This window comes from Salvelinus alpinus, chromosome 15, assembly GCF_045679555.1.
Source record: "Salvelinus alpinus chromosome 15, SLU_Salpinus.1, whole genome shotgun sequence".
Classification (NCBI taxonomy): Eukaryota; Metazoa; Chordata; class Actinopteri; order Salmoniformes; family Salmonidae; genus Salvelinus; species Salvelinus alpinus.
Window position 1 is genome coordinate 30,953,104 of NC_092100.1, and position 21,174 is coordinate 30,974,277.

Below are 21,174 nucleotides of genomic sequence, written 5' to 3' on the forward strand. Positions count from 1 at the left end.
GAGCAGAGCAGCCTCTCGCTGTCAGGACATAGATTGGCACTCCCACTAGAATTTGGCTGTGTCGAACTGCCCACAATGCTCTATAATAGTGAATGAAGAGTATGCCGTTAACATAATTTTTTTCTAAATATTAGCAAAATGCATTTTTCATTTATTTACTTTGTTGAGGCATATACAGTATTATTTGAGCATACAACATTGCATTGATGCTGTGTTGATACTGTTCTAGACACAGGGTATTGATTACATTCTCAAGATGGTAGGGCTATCTCCTCTGTATCAAAGTTGAGGTTATGGAAATCAAGTCTCCCCTAGCCATGTCTGTAAAGGTTAATGCTGTTTCCACTTCTCAATGTCCCCCAATTTCACTGTGTTGTAAGCTATCTTGATGGCCAGGGCCCTGGCCTGCAAACATCCCTAACACCAACCCACTGATTGTGTTTGTGGCTGCTGGCAAAGATGCAGTCCCTGGGCAATGTTAAAGCCCGGGTTCACCCTCATATCAAGCGTGGAGCCTCTTTCACCTCTCTGTGACCCTGTGCCCAACAGTAACACAGCCTTGTTCACAGGCAATGACACAGTGTGCACCATGTAGGCGTCAGGGATGAGTTGACGTAAAGTAAACTAGGCAACGGCATCCAAATTAAATGTTTGTTTTTTCCTCTTTCTGTTTTTCTGTTGTGAAGAAATGAGATTGCTTTGCTGTGACAGTGCTCTTGTGAGGAAGGCCCTCTTTCACCTCTCCTTTTGTGTGAGGTCACCCCTGTGATGCAGTCTCTATGAAACAGGCCTCTCCCAATAGAAGTATATGTACTAGAGCAGAATTTCATTACTAGGTGTTTGTTCAAAATGCTCCAGTGCCCGCGTGTGTCCCTGTCCATTTGAAAACACACTCTACCTCTCTCCATTCTCTTGTAGACGAACATGAACATGACCGATGATGAGGAGGAAGATGAGAAGGTATTATTCTGTATGCCAGTTATACAAGTTTAAGTTGTGACTTTTGCATAGTTCCACTGGAAATGGTCTCGCAGAAACTAACATTTAATGCATTCAAAATTAGGGCAGAATGTAGGAAACAGTAATGCCATGTGAACATACACGTCTCTTTCAGCACTTACTACATTCTATTCCATTGGGTATTCAGTATCACTACAAATGTGCTTTGCCGCAGTATCCCAGTCCTTTGAAATTCAAAATCTACGTTAAACTGCATCATTAATTGAAGTTTGTCTGCCATTGGGGATATTAGTAGCGAGTGAAGATGTATTCACTTTTCTAAATGGGATGGTTACTATGAGATTTACCTTTTCCCTACCCTAACAAATTAGACTAAGCGCAACGGTACAGCAGTATACATATTTACAGACATCTGTACAGTATGTACTTATCTATTCTATAAAGATTATCACTCACTTAAACAATTGGACCTCTGTATTCATAATTATGTCATATTTCTAATTGTTAATCTGAATGTGATTTTTATCTCTTGACACCCAATACCAAAACAATTATTTTAATGCACGCCAACACCAAAAGGAGAAGACAAAATAGTCATGGTCTTTATTCCTTATTCCTCCTATCTAGACATTTCCTTTCATTTTAGTCAGGAGAGCGAAGAGTTAATGGGATGTGCATTATTGCTTTATGGTGGGGAAGTGTGGATCTGCTGCAAAGCCTCCAAGCAATGATCCCTCTGCAGTACGTCTAGACCCAGGAATCATACCCATAATATGCTCAATATATTCTGTTGTGATGACCAGGGGCTACCTTCATATGGAGAGGAATACCCTCCGCTAAAAAACAGGCCCGTCCTCCAAATCCTGTCTGAAAGCAAAGGCTAATTCATGGATGAAACTCTCATGATATGTGTGGATACACATAACGCAGCGTACGCTTAGCTGCACTGCATTTGTAATAAGAGCTTAGAAGAGACAATCCTGCGGCCAAATATATATAGCAATGATATGACAATTGTGTGTTTGTATGAATAGTGAATGAGGATGTGCCGCTTTTATGGTGTTCCTTTTAATAACGCCACTACTGAAATAGGGTCATTAGAAGCAGGTCTTTATCATCTCAATGATTTGACCGTTTTTGGTTTCCTTTCACCTTAGTTTTTTTCTTTAAGAGTAAAAAAGAAATATGATTTTCAAAAAGCAGGGAGGAGATTTTTCAAAATACATTTCAAAATAAATACTTCCTGTTCCTTGAAGTCCTCTCTGAAAGGTTTAACATGAGCCAGCTAAGTCCATTCACACTCTCTTCTTTAATTTACTAATGAAGCAGTTGCCTGTGTTTGTTTTAAGGTGTCAGATTTAATTTAAAGTGGATTATTTCTGTCGTATTATGGTTTTGCTGTCACTTAAATGTGATATCATGCAGGCAGATCAAGCAGTGTAGCTTTACACTTCATATCAAAGTCTTTCAAACTATTTGGGGTTAAAGAGTGGTCAGTGTTAAAAATGTGATGACTTCAAAGGCACTACTTTTTTCCCTAGTCCTTTTGAGAAGATGTGAATGAAGGCTATCCCCTCTGAGAAGGTTACCATTAACACTCAAATATGTGTTTCCCCTGTTTTCCCCTGGAGGAAGGAAATATGTAAACCTCCGCTAGAGCACTAGGAATGTGAAGGCATGACGTTAAGGAGAGACGAAAGGCCCGGCTACGTTACAGCAGGATAATACACAACAGATCTCTCTCTCTCTCTGTCAGGTTTTGGCCAGGACTGTTCAGGTTTTGTTCACTAGATGTCCCCCTTGCACCTTTTTTGTACCTTTTGTTTTTCTTGCCCTAATTATTGTTTGCACCTGTAAGTCATTCCCTTGTTAGTACTTAAACCCTGTGTGTTCCTCAGTTCCTTGCTCAGTGTTTGTATGTTAGCACCCAGCCCCAGCCTTTGTGATCATTTTTCTCTTGTTGGATTTTCCAGAGGTTCTCTGGTTTTGTTCTCGTGTATTTTTGGATTGGTCTTTTGAGGTTTGTTTTTTCCCTTGCTGTTTTTACCACTTTGTGGATTTTCTTTGTATTTTGGAAGATATCTATTTTTTATTAAACCACCATCTCTAGTACTGCTGTGTCTGCCTCATCTTCTGGGTTCTGCCCATTATTAGTGACTGTTTCTCGCACCGGGTCCTGACAGAAACACTGAGCCATTAATATGAACCCAGAGGCAGCCAGTACCCAGGACTTTTTTCCCATGCTGTCCCACCACGAGGGGACTGTCCAACGTCACGAAGCTGCTCTGGTTCAGCAAGAGGCCTTACTGGCTGGACATTCTCAACTTCTGTCGGAGATGATGACTTCCATAAAGCAGATTTCTGATCAACTTTCTCCTGCAACCGCTTCTGCTCCAGTTCATCAGATTCAAGTGCCCGTGGCAGTTAAACCCCTGGCTGAACCTCGTCTGCCGCCTCCCCAACGGTTCTCAGGTGATCCGAGTGTTTGTAAGGGGTTTTTCACCCAATGTTCTCTCTCCTTCGAGCTGCAACCCTCGTCGTTTCCCACCGACCGGTCCAAGATAGCATATATCATCACCCTGCTGTCGGAAAAAGCCCTAGCCTGGGCTACTGCTGTGTGGGATGCCCAAAGTCCCTGCTGTGCCAGCTACTCTACCTTTGCTGAAGAATTCAAGCGAGTGTTTCAAGGTCCTACCAGCGGTCCTGACTCAGCCAAACAGCTCCTGACTCTCCGCCAAGGTCGGCGCAGCGTGATGGACTATGCCATCCAGTTCCACACGGTGGCAGCAGCGAGTGGCTGGAACGACGAGGCGCTCACAGTGTGCTTTTTGAAGGGTCTTTCCGACACCATCCAAGATGAACTGGCCACTCGGGAACCACCAGACAACCTCGAGTCCCTGATCAAGTTGGCTTCACGCATAGACCAGCGTCTGAGAGAGAGAGACCTCAACCGTAGATCTCTCACCCTAGCTCCTATCGGTTCCAGCTCCGAGTCTCCGCCCTTATCCTCGCTGACTCCACCGGAACCCATGCAGGTTGGACGCATCTCCCAGGCTGAGAGAGACCGCCGGATGAGGGAGCGATGCTGTCTATATTGCGGCAAACCGGGCCATTTCCTCTCCACGTGTCCCGGGCTCTAGGGAAAACGCACTCTCCCGTGCAGGCCTGGGAGGACTGTAACGGGAAACATAACCTCCTCCCATCCATCCAACTCCCGCCTGCTCATTCCAGTTACCCTTTCCTGGGACAACCACGAGCTTCCCCTTCAAGCCTTGGTAGACTCTGGAGCCGCAGGTAACTTCATGGATGGTGTCTGGGCGAAGGAGAATGGCGTTCCCTCTGAACCTCTAAGTGACCCCATAAGGGTTACTACGTTGGATGGAAGCCCTTTGGGATCTGGACTTGTCACTCGTGTCACTACCCCCTTGCGACTTTCAGTTTCCCAACACCAGGAAGTGATGAACTTTCATCTGACCTCGTGTTCCGAATTCCCTCTCGTCCTTGGATACCCCTGGCTTCACAGCCATAACATTTACATTTACATTTAAGTCATTTAGCAGACGCTCTTATCCAGAGCGACTTACAAATTGGTGCATTCACCTTATGATATCCAGTGGAACAACCACTTTACAATAGTGCATCTAACTCTTTTAAGGGGGGGGGGTTAGAAGGATTACTTTATCCTATCCTAGGTATTCCTTAAAGAGGTGGGGTTTCAGGTGTCTCCGGAAGGTGGTGATTGACTCGCTGACCTGGCGTCGTGAGGGAGTTTGTTCCACCATTGGGGTGCCAGAGCAGCGAACAGTTTTGACTGGGCTGAGCGGGAACTGTACTTCCTCAGAGGTAGGGAGGCGAGCAGGCCAGAGGTGGATGAACGCAGTGCCCTTGTTTGGGTGTAGGGCCTGATCAGAGCCTGAAGGTACGGAGGTGCCGTTCCCCTCACAGCTCCGTAGGCAAGCACCATGGTCTTGTAGCGGATAACCCTCACATCGACTGGTCTGTGGGCACTATCAAGCAGTGGGGTCCTACGTGCCAAGCCACTTGTATCTTCCCAAGTTCCCCGAGTTCCCCTCCCGAGTCTCTAGAATCCATCGACCTGTCCCGAGTTCCCGAGTGTTACCATGACCTCAAACTGGTATTTAGCAAACAGAGGGCCACCAAACTACCACCCCATAGACCTTACGATTGCCCCATCGACCTGTTTCCGGGCACCTGCCCCCCCAGGGGTCGGATCTTTTCCCTATCTCCTCCCGAACGAGCTGCTATGGATACCTACATCAAGGACGCTCTGGCAGCAGGCCTCATGCGTCCATCCACCTCGCCGGCGGGAGCAGGGTTTTTCTTTGTGGCCAAAAAAGACGGGGGATTACGTCCTTGCATCGACTACCGGGGACTTAATGCCATAACCGTCCGTAACCGCTACCCGCTACCCCTTATGGCCACAGCCTTTGAGCTGCTCCAGGAAGCAGTTGTCTTCACTAATCTTGACCTGCGGAACGCATACCATCTTGTGCGGATCAAACCCGGTGACGAGTGGAAGACCGCTTTCAACACGCCTACTGGTCACTACGAATACTTGGTGATGCCCTTCGGCCTGACCAACGCTCCGGCTGTGTTCCAAGCGCTCATAAACGATGTGCTTAGGGATATGCTTAACATCTTCGTGTTTGTTTACTTGGATGACATCCTCATCTTTTCGAGCTCCCTTCAAGAACACACTAAGCATGTCAGACAAGTACTCAAACGCCTCCTTGACAGCCATTTGTACGTTAAGCCGGAAAAATGTGAATTCCATTCCTCCCGAGTACAATTCCTGGGATTTGTAGTGGAACCCGGTCGAGTCCAGATGGACCCCAAGAAGGTAGGGGCGGTAGCGGATTGGCCCACCCCCAAGTCCGTTAAGGAAGTTCAGCGTTTCCTGGGCTTCACCAACTTTTACCGCAAGTTCATCAAGAACTTCAGCTCGGTGGCAGCCCCTCTCTCAGCTGTAACCAAGGGTGGCAACACAAGGTTTCTGTGGGGAAGAGAAGCTGAGACGGCCTTCCAAGGACTCAAGCAGCGCATCCTCTCTGCTCCCATTCTGACACTACCAACGGCGGATGAACCTTTTGTGGTGGAGGTAGACGCATCAGAGGTTGGGGTTGGAGCTGTCCTGTCTCAGAGGGGTGAAGACAAGAAGCTTCATCCTTGCGCCTTTTTCTCTCACCGGCTTACCCCGGCCGAGAGGAATTACGATGTGGGGGATCGTGAACTCCTAGCGGTTAAGATGGCATTGAAGGAATGGAGACACTGGCTCGAGGGGGCTTCTCAACCGTTTCAAGTGCTTACGGACCACAAAAATCTGGAGTATATCCAGCAGGCGAAGCGGTTGAACTCCAGACAAGCTCGATGGTCTCTTTTCTTCAGCCGATTTCAGTTTATCCTCACCTATAGACCCGGGTCGAAGAATCTCAAACCGGACGCCTTGTCACGAATCTACTCTCCTGCCATTCGAGAAGATACTGACATGACTGTCCTTCCGGCCGCTAAGATCGTGGCTCCGATCTCGTGGCAAGTGGAGGATACCGTGAAACAAGCCCAAGCCATCGAACCGGGCCCTGGAGGAGGTCCTGCCAATCGGTTGTTTGTTCCCAAGGCAGCAAGGTCCCAAGTCCTTCTGTGGGGGCACTCCTCTCGCCTCACCTGTCACCCGGGCGTAGGTCGCACCTCGGAGTTCATTCAGCGTAAGTTCTGGTGGCCCACCATAAAAGAAGACGTTGCCACTTTCGTCAAGGCCTGTTCCGTGTGCTGCCAGGGCAAATCTTCTCAACCCGCACTCAAGGACTCCTTCACCCTCTATCTATTCCCCACCGACCCTGGTCCCATATCTCATTGGACTTTATTACTGGCCTTCCTCCGTCCCATGGTAATACTACTATCCTAGTCATCATCGACAGGTTTTCTAAGGCGGCCAGGTTCGTTCCCTTGACTAAGTTACCTTCTGCCAAGGAAACGGCTGAGTTGGTGATTAACCATGTGTTCCGAGTCTTCGGCATTCCGCAAGATATGGTTTCCGACAGAGGTCCCCAGTTCGCCTCAAGGTTTTGGAAGGCCTTCTGCCAACTCATAGGGGCCACTGCCAGTCTATCTTCAGGGTACCATCCGGAGTCCAATGGCCAAACCGAGAGGATGAATCAAGAGCTGGAAACCACCCTCAGATGTATGGTCTCCAACAACCCGTCCACATGGTCGTCCTTCATGGTTTGGGCCGAGTACGCGCACAACACCTTGTGCTCCTCCTCCACTGGTATGTCCCCGCACGAGTGTCAGTTTGGCTATGCTCCTCCATTGTTCCCGGACCAGGAGGCAGAAGTCAGTGTGCCTTCAGCCTCGAGGTTCATCAGACGCTGTCGGCTTACGTGGAAGAAGGCCCGTCTTAATCTTCTGCGTTCCTCACAGAGGTACCAACAACAAGCCAACAGACGTCGCCGTCCCGGGCCTACCCTGCGCCTCAGCCAGAGAGTATGGCTCTCAACCAAGAATTTACCGCTACGGGTGGAGTCTCGCAAACTGTCCCAGAAATTCATCGGTCCCTTTAAGGTTGCCAGAAGAGTGAACCCCGTTACTTTTCGCCTGCACTTACCCAGATCCCTTAAAATTAATCCCACGTTTCACATTTCTTTATTAAAACCTGTTGTTTTTTCTCCCCTTATCCCGGCAGGCAGACCTCCCCCTCCGCCCCGTATCATCGGAGGCCAGTCGGCTTATACCGTCCATCGGATACTGGATTCCCGCCGGGTGCAGCGGTCCTGGCAGTATCTGGTGGACTGGGAAGGCTACGGTCCCGAGGAGCGCTCCTGGGTTCCTGCCAAGGACATACTGGACCCTGACCTCATTCGTCAGTTCAGGGTCCTCCACCCTGAGAAGGCTGGTAGGAACGTCAGGAGCCGTTCCTAGGGGGGGGATTCTGTCAGGTTTTGGCCAGGACTGTTCAGGTTTTGTTCACTAGATGTCCCCCTTGCACCTTTTTTGTACCTTTTGTTTTTCTTGCCCTAATTATTGTTTGCACCTGTAAGTCATTCCCTTGTTAGTATTTAAACCCTGTGTGTTCCTCAGTTCCTTGCTCAGTGTTTATATGTTAGCACCCAGCCCCAGCCTTTGTGATCATTTTTCTCTTGTTGGATTTTCCAGAGGTTCTCTGGTTTTGTTCTCGTGTATTTTTGGATTGGTCTTTTGAGGTTTGTTTTTTCCCTTGCTGTTTTTACCACTTTGTGGATTTTCTTTGTATTTTGGAAGATATCTATTTTTTATTAAACCACCATCTCTAGTACTGCTGTGTCTGCCTCATCTTCTGGGTTCTGCCCATTATTAGTGACTGTTTCTCGCACCGGGTCCTGACACTCTCTGTGAACAAATCTGTCCTCAGGGAAAGAGACAGCTTACAAATTATGTGTGGCCAAAGTGACTTCCTTTTAGCCTTAGGTATCAATTGTGCAGATAGACAATATTTAATCATAACATAAAAAATACAAAGCAAAACAAGCCCATAGATCTCCATCATAATGAACAGAGAAGATAAAACAGGTCTCCTATGGCCTTTGGCTGGTATGGCTGGTCTGGGGGAGGGAGAGGGGGAGCGTTGTTCCTCAAGCACTGTCCAGGGGAGCAGGGGGTTGGATTCGGGGGGTTGAGGAGGTGGCAGATTGAGCTGGAGGGGTGCTTTCGCTTACCCCCTCAGACCGTAGTCACCACTGGGTCACCTTCAGCACACCGGCCAGACCGACTGCAGACTGTGATCAGTTATGTGCATTATGGTAGGTATGTACCCTCTAAAACGTACTGCTTCTGGGAGCTGCTCACACGTTTGTTTGTGTATCCATTTGTTTGTTAGCTTGTTTTAACACCATACCAGAACCCATGCCAAAATCACAGGTGTTTTTCATTAAGATGTGCATTTTCGCGCCTTTGTGGAATAAGTCACTAGAAAATATTCAGTCAAGCTTTGAATGAATATTCAAATTTCATGCCATTTATTCAAATTAAAGCAATGTTAAATGAGCTTTCTTAAGCGTTTGATTATGCCCAACATGCCTGTGAAACCACATTTGCTATTTACCTTTGTGCAGGAGATCAAATCTGTTCCCATTACGGCGCCTTAAAAGGTAGCGTTTACCATTTTGTCTGAAATGAGAATATGATTTGACACATGTTTTCTAATCAGTACACATTTACGATTTATGTGGTCCACCCCCCTCAGTATACCCATCCCTTTCCAAGCTGTTTTATTTTTTTGTTTGCCAGGAGCACAGAACAGTTTTGTAAGGGGCTAAAAAGGGAAATGAACAAAGATAAATAATATCATCAAATGAGTGATGTAGTAAAGGACTTCCAATTTTCATCACTATGGAGATGGAGTACTTCAAGGGTCTTAAGGAAGATGAATGGTGATAATCAGGAGAGCTTGTTGATGCGTACTTTATAGTACATATCTTTGGACTTTTTTTTATTCAAATGAAAGCTTAATAATGTTATCTTTGGATAATCTTTGTCTACATTTACCTTGTGCACACAGGCCTATCTGTTACAGTTAAATAAGAGTTCATATCTCTTATCAGGTTTGAATCCTAATTCATGTTTACGGGGCCTTAAACAAGTTTAGATAGAGATATGAAAGGGAATCTGAGCCTAACTGATGAGGCTCCATATCCAGTGAGCTCTAATTTCCCTGTGCGCAGCTCTCTCAGTCCATCAGGAGCACACAGACATGGATCTTAATGGCTTTTAGCAGGCAAAAATCTGCTTTGAATGAGAGCTCAGGAGAAAGAGCTCAATTAACATCTAATGTGAAGTAAAGGATCTGCATTCACATTAGACTGAGGTTGGAGGTTTTCTTTATGCCTTGCTGCAGACAGTGCCGTGCCTCTTCTATAGGATGATAGGCTACAGTACTATCCCTCCGTCTCTATTGTATGACACTATGGGATAATAATCTCTTCACGGATCTCTCAGAGAAAGCATATTTGAGATATTTCCAGCGGCCTGGTTGGGGAGGCTCTCTACAGGGGTGGGAATTACTCTCTTCCTGTGTTTGTTGTGGAGGAGACTTGGGACTGACAGTGGGGAGTCTATCTGTGCTGGGCTGGCGGACAGCGTGTTTTCCCAGGGGCTGCCTCATGAGACTCTGATAAAGGCATTCTGTCTGGACGCTGTCACTGAGCCCAGGCTGGGGCTGGAACTGCCTTCTAACACAAACATATAGACATCCTCAAGCCTCCTGTTAGACTCCATCAGATATCTTCCTCCCCCTCTCTCTCGCGCTTCTCTGTCATCATTTCTGTCATTATTTCCTCCTTTTGATGTCTTCTCAGCTCTCTTTAGCTCACATTACTGGTGTTATCATCTGCAGCCTCTCCTCTCCCTCTGGAAAGCTTCACAGTGCTGCTTCTTCTCTGCCGTTACCAGCACTCATCTGATCATGTCTATTTCAACTGAAGAATATCCATTTTTTTCCCCACACTGAAATTGGCAGACACCTTACCATGTCCATCTGGTCTATATAGGATGTCTGTATCATATCACAGCTTTTGCGCCATGATATTAATTTAGCAATACAAAATGAACAATATAACACTATTAACACTACCTTGGTGATGAAAGTGGACATAGCCGAAGCCGATTCACATGAAATGTGAGTCTTATATGAGTGAAAATATATCCAATGATTACAACCCTGTGATCTGGGATGGCTGAGCCACTCCTCTCTCACACACAGAGGTGTGAGGACAGAGCGCCAAACAGAGTATAGAGGTGGGTGGGATAGAACTGGCAAAACAAGTCTAAACCCGCCCCCTGGATTGGTTGCACCATGTAGCCTCTTTCTACTCTTCCTGTCTGGGTCATCTGGGATGCTGCCTGATTGCTGATGGCCATTTTATGTCCGTCTCATCCTCCAGTTAATCTGTGATTTAGATGTAGAGCACTTCCATTGTTTGTGGCGGACAAAAGCAGAAATCATGACAGCTTTCCAACGTTGAATCTGCCTCATTTTCACAAGCATAGTCTGAAGAGACATTATAGGCCATTCAATAGATGAATTACTCATGATAGTACGGCAGAGATGAACTGGGCTTTGTTTGCTTCCTCAAACAATTGACATTCAGTACAGTAGATCTCATCAGTGCCTGTGTACTTTTAGGAATCTGGGAAAAAGGGACTGATGGAGAAAATCCATATGGTCCAAGAGATTATCATCACTGTCCAAAACATTTTGGATGAAATCGCATGCATCGGGGAAAGAGTCAAGAAGTAAGTGTGACATTTTATGTTTACAGTATACTGGTGAGTTCAATGTTCTCTTTAGCAGTGGGTGTATAATGCTTTGGCTAGCAACTACATTATTGATTGTGCAGTATCTTGTAACATCCTAGTCATAATGATATTCTGACTTTATTTGATGTAATATTTCATCCACAGCACATTCAACTGGTCTGTGCCCTTCCTGTCCTGCCTGGCCTGCTTGGTTCTCTTTGTGGCAACAGCAGCATTATACTACATCCCACTGCGCTACATTATCTTCATATGGGGTAAGTCAAATATACACCATTATTTTTATTATAAATACTGTCATTTGTAATGAATAGCTCCCCTTCGGCAAAACGTTGTTGAAATAAGACAATTACAGTAAATAGCGCTTACACCCATTATATAACAGTCATTTGAACACTCACACCTCTTGAATGCCCAGAGCTCAGGCTGCTAGCTCCAGAGGCCCATTGTGCTCAGAGCTCTGCTCAGTGTGAGATGTAAGCAGGCCAGTCTAAGGCTAGGCCCAGGGTCTGTGAGAAAACAAAGCCGAGCAGCGAGGCAGGGAGAACATCATGCTGTATATAAAACAGGATGTCCTTGGGCAGTGTAGGCTACTGGTGTAAACCCTCATTATCAGCTCCAGTCCTACAGAGATAGACAGTTGCCTCAGCGGTCAGAGGGAAACAGACACTTCTCCTCCAGCTGTTAGCCAACAACAAACTCTACTTCTACACTGCCTCCAACACAATCGATACCAAAATCATATCAAACAACAGCACTGATACACTCTCCTGACTCCACAGTTAACCCCCATGTATGGTTGCAAGGCAAGCCTTTCATGTAGTCTGCACACATTTAGGTCCTTAGGTTCTTTGTGTACACATCGAGGTAAGCGCTATAGCTAGCAGTGAGTATATGGTCCCATTGTGGTCTGTTTTCTTTCCAGAACTACTGTGGAATGGAACCAAATGGGGAGAAATAACAGTATTGAGCAAAGAATAAACTTATTTGATTGAGTGATATGGAAAGGTAGTTGGGAGTGGGGTGGTGATAGGGGGAGGGGAGGTTGGTGGTAATCTCTGCTCTGGGCTATTGTACTGAATGTGTACTCAGAGGACCTGAGTCGCCTTTGGATACAGACTAAAGTGTATGTTCTGCAGTCAACTATCAGGCTCTGTTCAAAAGCTGTCAGGGATGTGTGTGTGTCTGCCTGCATTATGGCATCCTCTGTACGGTTGTGCTGACAACTTCTACGTTTGGGATGATACATATCCATTGCACTGTCCATACAACCCTTCCACCTTATTGATGTACTGATTCAATTTAGTTCCTGGGGATCAATTCAAATAGCATCACAGGGTGCAATTTCATACAGTGGTGAACATAGCCGTGGGAAGTAGGGGTGCTGAGGGTGCTGCATCAGGGGGAAAAAATAAAATCATACAAAAATAATTACAAATATACAGTATTTTTTTTTCTCACAAAAGTAGTGCACTGGGCCTTTACTAGTATTAGCGGACCGATATAGACGTCTGTTTCTTTGCTTTGGCGAGAAAGGTAGTTGCATAATTAAGAACAGTATCTTGCAAGATTCAATAATTGGAATTGTAAGAGTAGTTGCCCTGTCATGTACATCGAAACGTGCAAAGTTATGGGCAAAGACACAAAACATCCATATCAAATTAAATATTTGTCTTGATCAAATAACATGGAAAACAACCACTTTTTGTATTATTTTACCATCCTTACAAACCACTTAAAGCAAATGTACATTACTGTGTTGTACATAGGCTGGTCCTCTAGGTTTGTACCTGCAGACTTTCCATCAGCCTGAAGAAAAACAATGCACAATACTGTAATTGAGTACATTGATACATCAAGTGGTTTGTGATGATGTGGCTCAGTCGGCAGAGCATGGAGCTTACAATGCTAGGGTTGTCGGTTTGATTCCCACAGTGCTAAAAGGTATGAAAATGTATGCATTCACTACTGGAAGTTGTTCTGGAAGAGCGTCTACTAAAATGGAAAAGGAATGAATAGACCATTTCAGTTTTCACATAGAAATACATTGTAAGTTCCATTTACAAAGTATTTCAAGGAACTGGAAAACATATCAAGTATTTTTATATTTCACAAATATTATCAGATTAATTGTTTTGTACAGATAATTATCACACTCAAGTTACAAATGCTGGTAAACACTCAAATACATTTAGTAGAAAATGTTTCACAAAGGCTTTACTAATGTAGTCCTGTATTAGTGGACAGATATAAATGTAGCTATGGAGGTGAAAGAGCTAGCGATGGGGTCGCAATATTTTTTTATCCTTATAAAAATATGCAGGTCTGGATGACACCTTTATTTATTAATGTGTTCTTGTTTTCACAGGCGTTAACAAATTTACCAAGAAGCTGCGCAATCCGCATGCCATTGACAATAATGAAATACTGGATTTCATCAAGAGGGTGCCTTCTGATGTTCAAAAGGTAAGGGTCCAATTTTCCATACAGACAGAGGGAGGGAATTCCCTGAAGATATCTGCATTATTTGCTCTAACAGAATTCCCAAGTGTTGGGGAAATATATCCTCTGGCTTTGTTTGATTATTAATGGACTCACGCCTTTAAAGCACCCATGGCCCAATTATTTCTGGCAGTGGTTTGATGCAGTCGCCCCGGTGCCTGGATGTGTTCTACTCTGATCTGTCCTCTGCCATATCGCTCCAGCCTCGTTCCTGATTAGCAGTTTTGTCTCTCTGTGATAAAAGTGCTGTGGCATCCGGGCCTATGATTGGCCAGGGGATGGTGGAGGGCCCCTGATGGCTGTAGTTGTGTGTGGCTGGTGTGCCCAGCTCTGAGTCAGTTGAGACACTCTGACGTGGCCCCTGTCACATCAGGGTGGGGGAGTCAATGAATGTAGTCGTGAGCCCCTGCCGTCCTGCTGGCTGCCATATGTGATCATATATTAGCCATGGCTGATATGTCATTTGTGGTTACATCACAGGGCTGATAGTAAATAGCTGCCAGGGCAGGGTGCTGTACTTTAAGTGGAGCTGGGTGTTCATCCTGTTCACTCTCTGTTCTGTTGTCTGACTGAGAGAGAGGCTGGGTGTGGGCAGGAAATAGAGCAGCACTGCTCCTTCCTCTCCCAGGTACTTTACAGACAGTATTCAGCCAGGATATGTGACTGTCTGGATCTGGAAAGACACTCTGAACCCCAGTCTCTTTCTCTGCTGTCCCCTTGATGTCCCTCTAAGAGTTATTGCCAAATATTCAGTGATGTTGTTGGAGAGAAGCCTATGTGATTTTTCAGCTGAGCAAGTTGGCAAAACAACATGAATACATTTAGTTTCACAATCTTTTATATGTCTCACATCTTTTATATGTCTCACATCTTTTATATGTCTCACATCTTTTATATGTCTCACATCTTTTATATGTCTCACATCTTTTATATGTCTCACATCTTTTATATGTCTCACATCTTTTATATGTCTCACATCTTTTATATGTCGCACATCTTTTATATGTCTCACATCTTTTATATGTCTCACATCTTTTATATGTCTCACATCTTTTATATGTCTCACATCTTTTATATGTCGCACATCTTTTATATGTCTCACATCTTTTATATGTCTCACATCTTTTATATGTCTCACATCTTTTATATGTCTCACATCTTTTATATGTCTCACATCTTTTATATGTCTCACATCTTTTATATGTCTCACATCTTTTATATGTCTCACATCTTTTATATGTCTCACATCTTTTATATGTCGCACATCTTTTATATGTCTCACATCTTTTATATGTCTCACATCTTTTATATGTCTCACATCTTTTATATGTCTCACATCTTTTATATGTCTCACATCTTTTATATGTCTCACATCTTTTATATGTCTCACATCTTTTATATGTCTCACATCTTTTATATGTCTCACATCTTTTATATGTCTCACATCTTTTATATGTCTCACATCTTTTATATGTCTCACATCTTTTATATGTCTCACATCTTTTATATGTGACACATTTGTTCAAGTTTTGAAAATGACCATGGGGACAATACTTTTTAGTTTATGGTTCAGCTATGTCCTGGATGATGTCTACAAATCATTCATGATGACTCACCACTACATAAACCTCTGTGAACAATAACGTTGCTGAATAATACCAACACAATAACCATAACAATACACCACAGATTGCTGTTGTTACCTTACAACTTCAGCCCTTAGAAAGGCCTAGGTATGGACACAGTCGAGCCATATTACAAAGGCTGGAAATGGACTCCTTTCTCACAGCAAAATGACTTGGCAATTAGAGCCTGTGCAAATCTACAAAGCCCCCCTCAAACCGGGACTGAAATAAGACGCATCTGTCAGTTCTGAGAACAGTTTCATGTTCTGATGCAGACGGCAGTCACTTTGTTCCCTCATTCATTCCATCTCCCATTCTAATAATCAGGGTTTGGTAATTAGTATGGGGTCTCTACCTTGATTCAACAGAATCATGTTATTGCTGTAGCAAAAAACAAATGCTTTTGAAAGCAAATGTTCTTAAAACTTCATCTTGTTGAGTTTCTAAATCTTTTTCAAACTAATGTTTCACATAGTTTTTCTTTTATTTCATGTTTTTTGGCCTGTTACTTTCACTACACACATTACAAAAATTACACAATGACACCAGATATTTTAGATACTTATGTTATTTAAACCATTGGCCATAGTAAGTTCCAATTTGGAAGTTTAATTCTAGATTTTCCACCTTAATTCCCGTTACAAATATTTTTGGACGTATAGGAATCTGTGTTAAAGAATGATTTCCAAAACATTGAAATGACACAATCGTTGATGTTGAGCCTCATAATTCTACAGTGCAAACATACTGTAGCTGAAAGGAAAAAGGGGTTTAAGTTCAAATGCCAAAGTGGCAGGTCTCTTTTTTCGTATTAAATCTGTCATCTTTGAGTTCCCATTGAAGCATGTCAAAGTCGACATCCCATCGATGCTAGTTGCTACTTTAGTCAAGAAACCTGGCTGAGGCTATTCTTTGCTACGTATAAAGTTTTCTCAGACAGGACACAATTTGCACGAGTGATTATGCAGTTTACTCCCTCACTGGCAGGTTGTCTCAAAAGTTGATGACAGCTTCTAATATTGCGATTGTGGCAGAGGAGGGGGGCGTACACTGGTACGGAACCCTTGACTTCTCAAATCCTTCCTCTCTGTGATTAATCCCCTCTGCTCCTGTGTTTATAAAATGATTCATTACAGGCGAGCCCGCCTCGCTTTCCCCTGCACCAGCTTTCCTCGGGGGAGCCATTACCGTGCGCTCTACTGAGCTCAGATTACCTGTCTCCAACCAAACTCCTGTTTGTTTTTACAGGTGCAGTACAGCGAGCTGAGAGCGCCCAGTGTCCAGAGCCCACCACGAAGGAGAAGGTAAACCCCTTGGACGTGCTGGATGAAAGGACCAGGCTCCTTCTGAGAATGGCACAGCCCAGTCTGCTACGATGACAACGCTCCGGTGCCAGCAGAACCTGCGACCCCTTATCCCCCTGCTCCCCCCTCTCCCGTGCCCCGTGCTGCGGGGGTGCCATCAGCCGCTCTCCCGCTTGTGTGTCTGCCACCCCCCTGACAGGGGCTGTGCACTGCACCGGGCTAGGAGGGCAGCACATGGAGCTGTCAATCACAGAGTCAGAGACGCAGTCCGCCCACTCCAGCCCAGCTTGCATCCATTCATGCATTTTATAAAAAGAATGAGAGGTAGAGTTTGGTTTAACTCAAACCACTGCTGTTTTACTTTTATGGATTTGAGTAGTAACACCTTGATCTGACTTGACAGGCTCATTCCATCAAGGCTGTGTAAAATATTCTGCAGTCAAACTCTTTTCATTATGTAATCCAATATTTGTGCTGGATGTGTGTGCAACATAAGTTAAACATTCCCCTTTTGCTACTATTTCTGTCAAGTCTATGCATACAATTTGATGTTTACGTTGGATTTATTCAACATATGCACCACACGAAACACACTGCAACTGCCTCTGCAACGCAATGCTGCAAGTCAAACACAGCGTTCCATTGGAAATTAATGTACTTCTGGCATACAAAATGCACCTTCGGTCAGATCAAGGCGTTCAACTGAACTGCTGCAATGCTTTGACTCATTTACATTTTAATTTCATATAAGGGCAAATGGGTAAATCCAATACTGTAACTGTGCTAAATCCAGTTATTACTTTGTAGTCACATTTATTTATTATTATATATTTTTTTTTATTAACCCCCCTCTTCGGAGGACACATCTTGTTTGTTTTTTTTACAGCGTTTCTGCTACATATGATCAAATCAAATCAAACTGTATTTGTCACATGCGCCGAATACAACAAGTGTAGACCTTACTGTGAAATAATTACTTACAAGCCCTTAACCAACAGTGCAGTTCAAGAAGAGTTAAGAAAATATTTACCAAATAAGCTAAAGTAAAAAATAATAAAAAGTAACACAATAAAATAACAATATCGAGGCTATATACAGGGGGTACCGGTACCTGGTCAATGTGCGGGGGTACAGGTTAGTCAAGGTAATTTATACATATAGGTAGGGGTGAAGTGACTATGCATAGATAATAGCAGCCGTGTACAAAACAAATGGAGTACCAGTCTTTATTTTTACTATTTTCTACATTGTAGAATAGTAGTAAAGACATCAAAATTATAATATCACACATATGGAATCATGTAGTAACCAAAACAGTGTTAAAAAAATCAAAATATATTGTACATTCTTCAAAGTAGGCATCCTTTGCCTTGATGACAGCTTTGCACACTCTTGGCATTCTCTCAACCAGCTTTACCTGGAATGCTTTTCCAACAGTCTTGAAGGAGTTCCCACATATGCTGAGCACTTGTTGGCTGCTTTTCCTTCACTCTGCGGTCCAACTCATCCCAAACCATCTAATTTTGGTTGAGGTCGGGTGATTGTGGAGGCAGGGTGATCTGAGGCAGCACTCTATCACTCTCCTTCCTGGACAAATAGCCCCTACACAGCCTGGTGGTGTGTTGGGGGATTGTCCTGTTGAAAAACAAATGATAGTCCCACTAAGCCCAAACCAGATGGGATGTGCCTTGAATTCTAAATAAATCGGTGTCACCAGCAAAGCACCCCCACCACATAACACCTCCTCCTCCGTGCTTTACAGTGGGAAATACACATGCGGAGATCATCCGTTCACTCACACTGCGTCTCACAATGGCACAGCGTTTGGAACCAAAAATCTCAAATTTTGACTCCAGACCAAAGCACACATTTCCACTGGTCTAATGTCCATTGCTCGTGTTTCTTGGCCCAAGCAAGTCTCTTCTTATTATTGGTGTCCTTTAGTAGTGGTTTCTTTGCAGCAATTTGACCATGAAGGCCTGATTCACACAGTCTCCTCTGAACATTTGATGTTGAGATGTGTCTGTTACTTGAACTCTGTGAAGCATTTATTTGGGCTGCAATTTCTGAGGCTGGTAACTCTAATGAACTTATCCTCTGCAGCAGAGTTAATTCTGGGTCTTCCATTCCTGTGGCGGTCCTCATGAGAGTCAGTTTCATCATAGTGCTTGATGCTTTCTGCAACTGCACTTGAACAAACTTTCTAAATTCTTAAAATTTTCTGTATTGACTGACCTTCATGTCTTAAAATAATGATGCACTGTCATTTCTCTTTACTTATTTGAGCTGTTCTTGCCATAATATGGACTTGGTATCTTCTGTATACCCCCCTACCTTGTCACAACACAACTGATTGGCTCAAACGCATTAAGAAGGAAATAAATTCCACAAATTAACTTTAAAGAAGGCACACCTGTTAATTGAATTGCTTTTCAGGTGACTATCTCATGAAGCTGGTTAAGAGAATGCCAAGAGTGTGCAAAGCTGTCATCAAGGCAAAGGGTGGCTATTTGAAGAATCTCAAATATAAAATATATTTGGATTTGTGTAACACTGTTTAATTTTCTACATGTTTCCATATGTGTTATTTCATAGCTTTGATGTCTTCACTATTATTCTACAATTTAGAAAATAGTAAAAATAAAGAAAAACTAAAACCTTTGACCGGTAGTGTATATCATTATTTTAATTCAAATGTCAATTCACTGTACAATCATTTGTATAAATGACCAGAATATTTTTTATAATGAAGAATACATTTTCGGAATCGAGCCAAAGGAAAGTTTGATACATGTAACTTTGAGTTTCCAGTCTACTGTGCAACTTCTCAGGTTTCCTGTTTTGGTATGTTCTTCTTTGTATATCCTCAAATCCATTTTGTTATGAATTGTAAAATATAGAAACAATCCCATCTCAGACTGGAGTTGTTGCAGACTGATTTTGTCCCTAACTACACTGTACTGGGGATGGATTAGGCCACTTCTATCCCTGTATACACAGTAAACACATCTGATTGCACAACACACCCATTGGATCAGAGCTCATGCATTGGCCACCACTGTGCCTTGGTTACTGAGCTCACATCAAAGCACTGTACGTCGGTCCAGTGCGGTGGCTAATGCAACGCTTTGTTGCCTTCTCACAATAACAGGGTCCACATGAGAGAGAGCTCATCTCTCACAGAGAGTACTCCCCATCCTCAGCACTTAGTGCTTCACATTTCCATTAAAATCACCTCCACTGCCTAATGGTGGCTACACAGACACACACGCACACACACAACTCCATGATAGTCTTTCTCTCCATGATGGAGTTCTTGGAAGAGTAACATATGGTTTCTTTTCCATCAGACATAATCCTCAATCAGAGGGTATTTTACGGTTTGCTTCCAGGCATCTTCAAGTTATTCACAATGATTAGCCTCAAGCACTGATGTGATGTTACTTAGAGATGATTATTGGTGTGTTTGGAAGATTGTTTTAGATCTTATATGTATTAGATTTGAGTGTGATGATTTTCAAACAGTTTTATCCTTGATGGGCCTACATTAACTGGCTCTTTCATTGCCTTTGAGAAATTACTATCTCTTTTCAATGGGAAATAAATGATTCTCATGACATTTATAGACTAAGAACATATTGCTTGATGGATCAAATCCATGTGGAATACTTTTTTCGCACATATAACAGTGGAACTTTAATCATATAACATGTTATCAGAGTTCTTAGAGATTGGCCTTTTTTATCATTGGCTCTCCAAACAGTAGGCCATTCAAATAACTTCTTGTTAAGTTGGTGTGTTTTCTCAGTTAAATAAATAAATAAATAAATAAGTAAGCAACACTTAAAAATAGCCCTAGTTTAAGAAGAGTTTGGGCTACGGTGAGCCCTGGACCTCAGCACTGGGAATTTGTTCCTACTGATTGGTGTGCTGAGCATCCCAGTCGGGCTGCGGGCGCTCCCCCTCCTCTGCAGTAGCAAGCTGGTGAAAGAGCATCCATCTGTGCTTTGTGAAGAGTTTGATTGGCTCAGGGGGACCCGGTGGAGCCCCGGGCTATCTCTTTTGACAGCCTGATAGAGACATCACTGGGCTCTCCCAGGAGCTGCCACCAGGGGTCCATTTCAAAGTGAGGGGGAGTCGAGGTGACCCTGAGCTTCTGACGAGCTAAATCCCACACACAAGCTGAAGCCCTGCTGCATTCTGGGCTCCACTGGGGGCGGGTGGGGCTGGCATGGAGAATGAGGAGGGGTGGGGTTCCCACAGACCACTAAGGAGACCCAATGAGGTGTCCCTGAGAGGTGAAACCAATTAAGCTTCGCTCCCAGGGTACTGTTAATCATCATATTTTAACACTCCAAAAACGCCACACCAGAACGTCTGTATCTCACACATACAGTTAGATGTGTTCTGCAGTATCTTTCATCCTACAGACTCTTGTTTGGATTCAATGCAGAACTTCTGAAAATACAAAACAGAAC

The 21,174-nt window shown here is 43.9% G+C and overlaps 1 protein-coding gene across 6 annotated transcripts in view; it reads left to right on the top strand.

Moving 5' to 3' along the window:
* The window catches only part of mctp2a (multiple C2 domains, transmembrane 2a), a 48,642-nt gene extending 29,023 nt beyond the window's left edge, over positions 1-19,619 (top strand). For 4 of the 6 annotated variants that reach the window (XM_071343306.1, XM_071343307.1, XM_071343309.1 and 1 more), the window contains 5 exons: positions 919-960; positions 11,135-11,244; positions 11,413-11,522; positions 13,634-13,731; positions 16,641-19,619. In XM_071343306.1, the coding sequence (XP_071199407.1) occupies positions 919-960; positions 11,135-11,244; positions 11,413-11,522; positions 13,634-13,731; positions 16,641-16,700 (420 nt within the window). In that variant the 3' untranslated portion in view covers positions 16,701-19,619. Of the gene's footprint in view, positions 1-918; positions 961-2,591; positions 3,073-7,660; positions 8,270-11,134; positions 11,245-11,412; positions 11,523-13,633; positions 13,732-16,640 lie in introns of those variants that run through there. The other 2 variants (XM_071343308.1, XM_071343312.1) reach the window with 2 other exon arrangements.
* Positions 19,620-21,174: the final 1,555 nt, after the last annotated feature.